This window comes from Ammospiza caudacuta, chromosome 7 (assembly GCF_027887145.1).
Source record: "Ammospiza caudacuta isolate bAmmCau1 chromosome 7, bAmmCau1.pri, whole genome shotgun sequence".
NCBI classification, from domain to species: Eukaryota; Metazoa; Chordata; class Aves; order Passeriformes; family Passerellidae; genus Ammospiza; species Ammospiza caudacuta.
In genome coordinates this window covers 19,860,623-19,872,359 of record NC_080599.1, presented here as the reverse complement: position 1 = coordinate 19,872,359, position 11,737 = coordinate 19,860,623, and the positions used below count along the sequence as shown (strand labels likewise).

Genomic DNA, 11,737 nt, shown 5'->3' with positions numbered 1-11,737 from the left:
CGTTGGGTGGGAGCCTTGGGTGGGCTGTCCCACCTTCCAGGACACTCCAGGAGCTAGTTTAGTTCCAGACCACAGAATATGATCAGGCCCCAGCACAGGTTACCCAGAGAAGCTGTGGATGCCCCACCCCTGGAAGTGTCCAAGGCCAGGCTGGATGGGGCTTGGAGCAACCTGGGATGGTGGAAGGTATCCCTTCTCATGGAAGGGGGCTGGAACTGGATGGTCTTTTAAGTCCCTTCCAACCCACACCATGATGAGGTCTATGATTCTGTGAATATTTGATATCAAAAACCCATCAAACAAAACCTTCTCAACCTACCCAAGACCTTTCTTCCTTTGGAGACGCCTCAAACCCTTCCCTCCCAATCAAGAGGACACAACCACACAAGAAAACACCAGAAAACACCAGGCTTTTTTTTTTTTTTTTTTTTTCTTAAACAGTGATTTTTTTTTTTTTGTCTTTTTTTTTTTAATTTCATCTGGGTGCGTGATTTCTGATGGCGCTGTCGGCACCTCCCGCCGGGTCAGCCATCTCCAGGCCCTGCTACATTCAGTGTCAGACAGGATGGCAGTGACCAGCCAGTGTTCTGTTCTGAGCCTCACAGTCACTTGCACGTCTCTCTCTTTACGGGGTCGTCGCTTACATTGTTTGTGAACAGCAGCACAAAGGGACACAACGCATGAAAACCAGAGTGGGGATGAGCTGAAGGCTCCACCCCAAGGAAAACTCCCCCCAGGGATGAAAGGCAGGGCTGTCCCTCCTTTCTGCTTCTCCTGAGGGTGGGAGATTGGGCTGCAGCATTTCCCAGGGCCAGGACAGCAGCTCACCCCAGCCTAGCACCCAGGCTGGAGGATTTGGGATGAGGTGGCTGCTGGCACCTGCTGGGGAAGGAAAAGGTGATGTGGAGAAGCATGGCTGAGCTCCAATGGGCTGCGATGTCCACCAGCTCCACACAGAGCTCCTGGACAGGTCCAGCAGCAGGGACATGGCCTGGCCACCATGCTGTCCCCACCAATCTGCTGGCCCAAAGCAGCTCTGGAGCCAGCTCTGCTCTGTGTCTCAACTGCGCCTCGAAACCAGTGGGGCAACCTGAGAACAGCGAGAATAACCAACCCCAAACCCCAAACCTGTTGCCTGAAATGAACTGATGCTCCTTCCCTGCCACTGGGCTTTTGCAACCTAAAACATAACGTTTATAAAAAGTAAAATTATTTCCTCTTATAACTTAAGTGCATTGAGTATCTCCTTAAATATGGTTCACACTGAAAATAAAGTTACTTTTGCTGTACAGTAAATTTCTGATAGACTTAGAAATAAACTTTGTTTTTGTTGATACAATCTGGCAGGTGTGGCCGTGCAGTGCTGCACTCCCAGCCACACGGCTCTGCACGCACACACGCACACACACATCCACACACACAGCCCCATCCTCGGGGACAATGCTAGGGGTTTCTAGCTCTCTATATTCACATGGGAACATCTAGCTTAAAAAGTCCCTACGTTTAAGCAGCGGGTTGAGGGAACAGGGGGGGGAAATAACCAAACCCTGCAGCGACACAGAGCTCCTCTCCTGTTTGCCCAGATCGTTGTCAGCTTGTCAGATTTCAAAGCCCAGCTGATGCTACAGGCTTTCCCCATGAAGATCAGCAGTTTGCTCTTCCTAAAGGTGGGGTACAGCGCTGGGATGCTCCTACAGGAGAATCCCCCTCCCCCTGCCGAAACGAGAAATTCGTGTCCCCCGTCTGAAATCTGAAAATCCACCAGCCAGCTGCAAAAACCACTCCTCTCCCTAATCCTAGGCTCCTAAGAGAAACATGAAACTATGCAACCCATAACTTAACTCTCTCCTTGGGAATCCCAAGCTACAACATGATTTGACGGCATCCCAGCAGAGCTGCTCCCTTTCTTCCCTCCCTCCCAACCCCGGAAGCTCTGCGGCCCCTCCTGGGGGGACCACGCTGGGCTCAGGAGGTGAAGTAGGAGTTCTGCATGGAGTACAGGTGGTCGATGGGGTTTCCCACTCGTGCCTGCAGTGGCCCTGCATCTGCTGTGCCCAGGAAGCAGTCCCCCAGGTTGCTCAGTGAGGTATCGTCACTGTCCAGGTCGTGGAAGAGGGGCTCGGCACCTTGGGAAGCAAGGAAGGGACAGGAGGGGTTCAGAGCCTGCTCCAGCACCTCCACAGTGCCTGCTACCCCCAGCTTTTCTAGTGATGCCTTAGGGTTTCAGCTTTGTATTTTTCAAATCCTGTACTGCTTTAGTGTATAGCTCTAAACTCCATACAGAGTGTCAGATGCTGTCCTCACATTTTGGTCAGAAAAACGATCCTTCTGGGCCTGAAACTCAAGGACACCCTACAGCCTCAGGCCCTGAAAAGTATGAACAAAAAGTGAAATCAGGAGGAGCAAACAGGGGGAATATGACTTCATTACCTGAAGCTGTAATTGGAGGATTAACGCCCTGATATGGAAATGGACTAAATTTATAATTGTCTGAAAAATGTCTGGACCATAGTCCATCTTGGGTGTAGCCCCTTGGGGAGGTTTCATCTGCCCTTAATGTACCTGAAAGCCCTTCAGTAAATACTTTTATTTACTGAAAGAAATATTTATTTCTTTTATTCTTTTAACTTTGCCTGGCCTCTGTTTTTAGGTGAGCCCTAAAAGGCACCAGTAGCACACGCCATTTAGGAGTGACGTGACCCCACCCCAACCCGGCATCTCTTTGAAGGAGACAGTGCAAAGAGAGCATCCCCAGCGCCCTACCGTAGGGGTGCATGTGGTCTCCGGGCATCTGGGGCGGGGTGAGCCCCTGCCGGAAAGGGTCGGAGCCGTAGACACCCTGATCCATGCCCAGCAGCTGCTGCTGCGGCGGGGGCAGCGCCGTGTAGGGGTTCAGCATCCCCTCCAGCCCCGGCCCGCCGCCGCCGTTCGTCTGGGCTGCAAGATAACAACGAGATAAGGTCATTGGCTGCGGGTTTTTGGGTGGCTGAGCTCGGCTGAGAAGCCTGGAGATGGGGAAAGCTGGATTGTGAGGGGGGTACCTGAGCTCAGGCGCTGCGTGTTCTGCTGGTCCTGCTGCTGCTGCTGCTGCCTCCTGGCGAGCTTCTTCATCTGGGAGAGAGGAAAGGGGAAAAAAGCAGAATGAAGCCATGGCCTGGCCAAGGCCAGGAGGGAGGGAGCCCCAGCAATGGGTGCTGGTACCCACCTTTGCTCGCTGGTTCTGGAACCAGACCTGCACCACACGGACACTGAGCCCTGTCTCTGCCGCCAGCGTCTCCCGCACCTGGAGAGAACAGGGACAGTGTTCCCTCAGTATGGCAATGCTGGGATGGCCCCAACCAGGGGAAAGAGTGATGCATCTGACTCCATGGACATCAGAAGGCTGATTAATTACTTTATTATACTTTATACATTACATCTAAACTGAATCTGCCAAGCACTCACTCTGCTCACACTGCTCTCATCTTGTCCCCAACAGTCCCAACACACACACCTGGTCCTGACAGGCCAGGGAAACAAAACACCATCACTCTGGGTAAAAAATCTCCCTATTGCATTCTACTCTGGCACAAACACAGGCACAGCAAGTGATAAGAACTGTGTTTTCTTTCTCTGAGGTTCAGAGAATGCGAAACCCAGAAATATTCTTGGAAAGAACTGCGCCTTGCTTTTCTCTGTGAAGAAAAATGTGGGGCTGCATCTCAGTGCACTCAGCTTTTCAGGAAGGGTCAGATCAGCCAGGACAAGGCCATGCTGAGCACCCAGGACATCCCCAAGAGCTGGGCATGGGCCCTTCTCCCCGTACCTTCCTGCAGGGCTTGGAGGAGACCTCAAACGATGCCTTGAACGCCCTCCGCTGCTGCGTGGTCAGGATGGTTCGAGGCCTCTTGGGCCGTTTGTGATCCTTCCCGTCCTCAGCGCCCTTCCCCGAGGCCTGGCCCAGCTTGCAGATGCTGTCCTCATCATCACTTTTGCCTAAGGATGAAATAGAAGCAGGTCCTTTACAGAAAACAGGCAGCATACACCATCTCCAGCATGGTCAAAATAATCTGAGGCATTTAAAACAAGCGGGTGCTGGTGGGGATCTTGTTCTGAGTATGTGAGAAGCTGAATTTGGGAGTGGGGGAGAGCTACTGGCACTTGATGCCTGTGACTGCTCAGCCAGCAGATGTGTTTTGGGGTTCTTCTTTTCCCCAAGTGTCTGAGCAGCTGCAATGTGAAACCCTGGGACAGCTGATTTTCCCTCCACCAGAGCCAGATCTCCGCCTGCCTCACAGGAATTTCCAGCTGGAGACTCATCTGGACAGAGACACGCAGGTCACATCATCCAGGTGAGGGGCCAGCAGCTGTCAAGGACCACTGTGCCCCTGGGGCTGTCCCCAAACCCAGGTGGAGACAGAGATTGGGTCCCTCTGCCCAGGCAGACCAGGCTGGGGAGGTCAGGGATGCTCAGAGAGGGCAAAGTGTTAGCCAAAAATCCCACACAAAATCCTCCTGAGATGCTCTACCATGGAGGACAACTCCCTTCAGAGCACATATATTTTACATACATATAAGGGGCACCCTTCTGCCTGGTATTTCCTTCTTTCTGTGGAGTTTTCAATCTCCCTGCACAGAAACCCAGGGTCTTTCAGCCTTCACCCCTCAGCTACTCACTGTGATGTGCTGCCCCACAGCATTCCCAGGCACTGGGGTGGATCTCCCTGCTGCTCTCCACCACTCAGGACAGGAACTACTCCAGGAAAAGGGACAGTGCCTCTTCCCAGCTCTCCTCATTTACAGCACCTCCCCTGCTGATGACCTTGCTTGCTCACGTTTGACAGCACCTTCCCTCTGGCTAGCTGTAAATCACTCAGCCTTTCCCAGAAAGCTCCTTCAGTGTTCATCCGGGAATGGCTGATGGAGCTGAGGTGCAGGTTGGACATGGATGGGGCTCTGCAAGCCTGTGCTTGGCCCAAATCCATCCCAGGGCTCTGGGAGAGGGGGATGTACCAGGGAGTTTGGGTAATTCCTGGGGAAAACAGGCCAGGTCAAACCCCACGGCAAGGGCTAATCACGGATCACACACAGCAGGAAAGTCTCAATCCCAGGTGGGAATGAGGAAAAGCAAGAGCAGATCTCCAGGGTGAGGGGAGGCAAAGATCCCAGAGGAGCAGCAAGAATGCTCTCAGGCACCAGTCACCTCTCCTCTCCACACTCCTTATTCCAGCCAGGAGCCTTTCCCTGTCAGTGGGCAGGGAGAGCTCTTGGTGCTGGCAATCCCTAGAGAGCCGGGAGCTGGGTCTGGCCCCCAGGAACCAGAGCCTTGCTGCTGCTCCAGCTCCCTCCCTGCTCACAGCACACCCACGGCATTCCCACACCAACAGGAAGGACAAACTGATGTTTCCTGGCACGTCCCAGCCCGAGGGATGCCACACTGGAGCTGGTGTGAGAACCCCAGTGAGGAGGTTCTGATGGGGATGAGCAGTGGCTCCTGCTGCTGCTGCCTCCTTCCCAGTGCTCTGCCAAGCTGCTGGCTCTCCTGAGTGCTGAAGGAGATTAATTTTGATGGAAAGGTAGAGATTTTTACAAATCGTGGGAGAAGGAATGTCAAGTGGTCAATGAACCACCCGAGCACGAGGTCAGCGCCCCACTCCTCTCCAGCCACAGGCTCATGGGCTCCATCAGGCCCATGATGCTCAAAACCCTCTCCAAGGGGGAAAACCTGCTCAGAGCAGCCTCTCCAAGCCCTCCCCCCGCCAACACCTGCTCCCCAAATCCCTCCCAGTGTCAAAGGGAAAGAAGGAAAAGCGAAGCCGGATTTGGCGGGGTATTACTTTTAATTAACTCTCCCTTTCAAGCCTTTCCCCACTGAGGAGGGGGGAGAAATTAATGAGTGTCTGGGGCTGCCCTGACGTCACCTGGGAAGGGGCCTGGGCCGTGGATCTTGTGGATATTGTGGATATTGTGGATATTGTGGATATTGTGGATATTGTGGGGCTTGGTGCCCCCGCTCCGACCTGCCGAGCCCACATCCCGCCGCCGGGGCCGGGACATTCCTCGCCCAGGGAGGATTTAGGGAGAGCAGGAACGTTAGGACGTTTTTAATTGGAAAGCAGGGTCCTCTTTCAGAGGGGCTTGTTTACTCAGGCTGGGCGGCGGAGGCTCGGGGGAGGCAGTAATTGAAGCGAGGGTTTGGGAGATTACAGACAACATATGGCTCGCTTTTTATCTCTGCTTTCTCATAAAGTGGCCCTTGGTGTGCGGGGGCTGGGGGTAGGGAGGGAGGGAGAGGGCCTGGGGGGCTTCAAAGCAGCCAGGGGGGGACAGGGAAGAGGCTGGAGGAGCTCATCACATGCTGCTGGTGAAAGGCATCCAGAGAGGGGACACCACTGTGCATCTCCTGGTCACCACTCTGCATCCTCTGGACATCACTGTGCATCCCCTGGACATCACTCTACATCTCCTGGGCACCACTCTGCATCCCCTGGACACCACTGTGCATCCCCTGGACACCACTGTGCATCTCCTGGACACCACTGTGCATGTCCTAAACGCCAGTGTGCATCCCCTGGACATCACTCTACATCTCCTGGGCACCACTCTGCATCTCCTGGACATCACTGTGCATCCCTGAACACCACTGTGCATCTCCTGGACACCACTGTGCATCCCCTGGACACCACTCTGTATCTCCTGGGCACCACTGTGCATGCCCTGAACACCACTGTGCACGTCCTAAACACCACTGTGCATCCCCTGGACATCACTCTACATCTCCTGGGCACCACTCTGCATCTCCTGGACATCACTGTGCATCCCTGAACACCACTGTGCATCTCCTGGACACCACTGTGCATCCCCTGGACATCACTCTACATCTCCTGGGCACCACTCTGCATCCCCTGGGCACCACTGTCCATCCCCTGGACACCACTCTGTATCTCCTGGGCACCACTGTGCATGCCCTGAACACCACTGTGCATCTCCTAAACACCCCTCTGCATCTCCTGGACACCACTCTGTATCTCCTAAACACCCCTCTGCATTCTCTGAACACCCCTCTGCATCTCCTGGGTCTGTGGGGAGGAGAAGCCACCAACACTGAGCATCCATGGGGGATGTGCATCTGGGCTGGTCCCTGCTGTGTCATTGTCCCCAGCATCCCAAGACAAAGCTGGGAGCCACCAGAAGCAGCCAGGGACAAGCTATGGGGTCAGTGGGGCGATGGCAAGGGCCAGGGACAAGCTATGGGGTCAGTGGGGCGATGGCAAGGGCTGGCACCCCCCAGCCAGAGGCTGCCAGGCCATGTCAGGGGCTTTGGGTTGGGTTTCTGATCAGCCAAGGGGTTGCCTTGCCCTTTTGACTCCCACGCTGGCCCTTCACATCCCTCGGGTCTCAGCTGGAGTTTCCACCAAAATAAATCTTTCCCCCGGGGGTTTTTGCTAAGCTGAGGCTCTTGGTTTGACAGTGGGGCTGGACCACAGGCTGATGAGTGGCTGGGGAGGAAAAGCTCCCCAACCTTTCCCCAAATGCCCTTTTCCCCCACTAGGAACAAACCCAAACCATCGTGGCTGATTTGCTTTCTCTTCCTCATTGGTTCCTATTTTAACTGGAAAGGGTTTGTATATCCCAGAGGAAAAAGCAGTAATTTTTCTATCAGTTAAGGACTTTCCCAGGGCTAAGGGAAGAGCCAGTGCCAGTGGGCTGGGTCCTGCTGCACTCCTGCCTCTCCAGCTCCTCCAGGGCTGGACCATCACTCACCAGCTCCCCTCAGCCACCTCCTCCCATGGACTCACTCTGATTTTTAAACATCACCACTGTTAATTGCAAGGAGGAAGAACTTTTTTGTCCTGAGCTAGCAGGGTTGAGGGCTCACACAGAACCCACACAGGCAGTGCTGTAAGACAGAAGGGCTTTCACTGCAGAGGAGCTCAATATTAAAGAGAAATACAATTTTTGGGCAATTTTTGCTCCCTATCTATGCAAACTATCCCTTCACAGATCTTCTCCCAGTTACAGCACTCCAGGCTTTGTTGTGTCTGTGCTTCACATCTTAACAGCACACCCCTAATCTTGATTTCTACTTTTTTTTAAATCCAGTGCTTTGCTCCAGTAGGGAAAAGACAGCCCCCTACCACAGCTGCTGGCAGTCTTTTCCAGAGCAGAGAATTTCCAAGGTAAATCCTTTCCCTCCACAAATCAGCCTTTTCCCCAGTGAGAGATTTTAGGGGGAACTGAGAGAGTGGTGAGGAGCAGGGCTCTGTGGGGATGGCGTTATCCTGAGGATTTTGGCTAGCAGACCATCAGATCATTTCCACCCTCCCACTCCCCAGCACTGGCCTTTCTCACTAAACTTGCCTTCCTGGGAAGCATTCAGGTTTAATTTGCATTGAGTGCAGATAACATATTTTAATGCTGGTCTGATGCTCTGGGCAACCTAACCTGGCTGTGACACTCTGGCTGGAGCAGGATGCTGGCCCCCTGCCCACCACCTCTCCTGCAGCCCCCCTTGGCTCTGCAGTGTCCCCACAGTGTCCCCATGATGGGTCAGCAGCTGCTGGGGACACAAGGTTTGCAGACTCCCTGCTGCCAACTCATGTTTCAGCTCCATGCCTCAGTTTCCCCTTGTTATTAAAAGGAGTGACTAGAGCAGAAGCAGCTCCCTTCTTGTTCTCAGCCTTTACAGGGGCAGGAAAAGGGACAGGCAGGGACACTGAGGCACAGGGCAGGGACAAGGGTTTAGCCCTAGGTTTAGTCAGTGGCCAGCTCTCCCTCCCACATCCAGGGAAGCTGCACGGGCCAGGAGCACAAACCCCTCCAGAAATGAGCCTCATGAGGTGGGATGGAACACACAGCATCCTCCAGCCCTCCCTGCTCAAGCCCTCACCACCAAGGTGCCTGGAGGACCTTACAGAGCTCATCCCCTCAGCCCAAAGGGCAGAAGTTCAGGGCAGCGAGCCCAAACCTCACCTCCAGACCCCTGTGAGGGGCCTGGCAGCGGGATCAGCCAGGGAGTCCCTTACCAGAATCCGACAGAGCCGGGCTCACCAAGCTCAGCAGCTCCCGCTCCTTCTCGTAGTCGCCCTTACAGAGGAGCTGCCCCTCCTTGAGCACGAACTCGTCGCCCTTCTGCAGGCGCCGCTCGCAGACGCAGCAGCAGAAGCAGTGCAGGTGGTAGACGCTCTTCTGGGCGCGCATCACCAGCTCGCTGGGCGCCACGGCCTCCAGGCAGCCCGCGCACTTCACCGCGAACAGCCTGCGGGACAGACAGACCAACAGACACGGCTGAAGTGGTCAGAACACAATCTCTTTGCCACAGCCAGACCAACAGACAAGGCTGAAGGCATCACAGCACAACCTCTTTGCACACCCAGACACGGCTGAAGGGGCCAAAGCACAACCTCTTTGCACACCCAGACACGGCTGAAGAGGCCAAAGCACAACCTCTTTGCACACCCAGACCAACAGACACGGCTCAAGGGCTCAAAACACAACTGTTGCAGACATCTTTTCAGTAAAAATCCTTTCTGAGGATTTTTTCCTTCTGAGAAGCTGAGAGGCCTCAGGGACAAAATGTAAACAGTGGTTATCTGCTGCTGTGGAATGCAACAGGTGGATCCGTGATTGGTCCCATGTGGATGTTTGGAATTAATGGCCAACCACGGCACAGCTGGCTCTCTCTCTGTCCGAGCCACAGACCTTTGTTGATTCATTCTTTTCTATTCTTAGCTTAGCTAGCCTTCTGAGATGAAACCTTTTCTTCTATTCTTTTAGTATAGTTTTAATGTAATATATATCATAAAATAATAAATCAAGCCTTCTGAAACATGAGTCAAATCCTCGTTTCTTCCTTCAACCTGAGACCCCTCTGAACACGGTCACACACAACCTCTTTGCACACCCAGACCAACAGACACATCTGAAGGTGTCAAAGCACAACCTATTTGCCACAGCCAGCCCGCTGTCACACCCTGTGGGTGATGGGACAAAGGACAGGGCAGCCACAGTGGGCAGATTGTCACCGTGGTGTTTTATGACAAATCCCTTCGCCAGGATTTTTCTCCTGAGAAGCCTCAGAAAAGAAATGTGAACAATAATTATCTGATTGCTTGGAATGTGCTCTGGAGGTTTGCTGTATTGGGGAACTCCCTCTTTTTCCACGTGTCTATCCATCTGATGTGTCTCTTGGAATAAAGAGAGAACGTTACCATGTGGAGAAGAGCGCTTCCGATATTTTGCCTTCATTTATGTAAGACCGTGTGGGCTGGGGTCAATAGCCCACAGACTATTGACCCTATTGTCAATGGTCCAGAGTGGACCCAAACAACCCGTCCAGACATGGTCTTACAGAGATTGTTTACCAACAGGTGCACCTTTGATTGGTTCCATGTGAATTGTTTTTAATTAATGACCAATACCAGTCCAGCTGCGTTGGACTCTCTGGTCAGTCGCAGGTTTTTATTATTCATTCCTTTCTAGCTTTCTGATGTATCCTCTCTCTTTCTTTAGTAAAGTTTCAGTATGTAATTTCTTTTAATATAATATGATAAAATAATAAATCAGCCTTCTGAGAATTTGGAGTCAATTCTCATCTCTCACTTCATCCTGGGGACCCTCACAGCACCACAACAGGGAGATGCATCTGTGTCACCTCCTTGGTGCATTGAGGGGCTGGGGACAGCGCTGCTGGCACTCTGCAGTGACAGGGACGTGCTCTCAGTGCTGCACAGTCACCCAGTGCCAATGGGAGGTGCTGCTTTTGGGTCAACTTTAGCAGTTTTGGGGATCACCAGGTGGTTACCATAAATGCGGGCAAGCGATGAAGAACCCGATGCCCAAAAAACAAAGTTATTAAACCAAGCAGCCCAGGTACCACCAGCACAAGACAGCACCAGCTCCACACAAGTTCTATCAAACCAACTCCCCACTGCCACCTCCCTCCAACTCATGCCAAGACCCAAGGAGATGCTGGAGACAGCAGTGGGATCAGGGAGCTCATCTGTGCTGCTCCACAAGCACCTGCAGAAAGTATCCCCACCCTCCCTCACCCACAAACCACCCCATCCCTCTGGCCCCACCCTCACTTGCACAGGAATGGACACACAGGAGTGTCTAATGTATCATAAAAATCAGGAATTTCATAATAAAGATGATAGCATAAAAATCAGAATCACATCAGGAGTGTCTAATATATCATAAAAATCAGGAATTTCATAATAAATATCATAGTATAAAACTATAATAAAAATCAGAAACACATCAGGAATGTCTAATATATCATAAAAATCAGGAATTTCATAATAAAGATCATAGCATAAAAATACAACAGAAATCAGAAACACATCATGAATGTCTAATATATCATAAAAACCTCCAAGACAGCAAATCTGGGGTTAAGGCCAGTGCCAGACTGAAGACTTGACATGTCAAAAGGAAAAGCTCAGCTTGTTCCTTGACATTGATGTGACAGGGTTTGAGGCATCCCTAATTAAACTGTTCCCAGGTTTCAAGACTCTGGCTCCAGACTTAAAAGCTAATAATAATAACAACAGCAATAACACTTTAGGTTGGAACACAGCTTTTCTTTCTCCCAGTTTAAATGTCCCTACTGAGAATGATCAATGATTTACAGCTGGGAGAAATGGAGGTGGGAAAAGCAGAGGTTGCAGCATCAGTGTTGGCTTCAGAGGACTTGCAGGCACCTGGAATCACCCTTAGGCACAGATATTTTCAGTAAATGGGATGAGCCACAGAG

At 52.3% G+C, this 11,737-nt stretch overlaps 1 protein-coding gene across 2 annotated transcripts in view; it reads right to left on the bottom strand.

The window, feature by feature from the left end:
* Window positions 1–1,965: 1,965 nt before the first annotated feature.
* The window catches only part of LMX1A (LIM homeobox transcription factor 1 alpha), a 43,808-nt gene continuing 34,036 nt past the window's right edge, over window positions 1,966–11,737 (bottom strand). For both annotated transcript variants that reach the window (XM_058808862.1, XM_058808861.1), the window contains exons 3-8: window positions 9,006–9,238; window positions 3,806–3,975; window positions 3,206–3,283; window positions 3,042–3,111; window positions 2,764–2,937; window positions 1,966–2,126 (exon numbers count right to left, since the gene is read on the bottom strand). In XM_058808862.1, coding sequence (XP_058664845.1) covers window positions 1,966–2,126; window positions 2,764–2,937; window positions 3,042–3,111; window positions 3,206–3,283; window positions 3,806–3,975; window positions 9,006–9,238 — 886 coding nt within the window. The remainder of the gene's footprint in view (window positions 2,127–2,763; window positions 2,938–3,041; window positions 3,112–3,205; window positions 3,284–3,805; window positions 3,976–9,005; window positions 9,239–11,737) is intronic.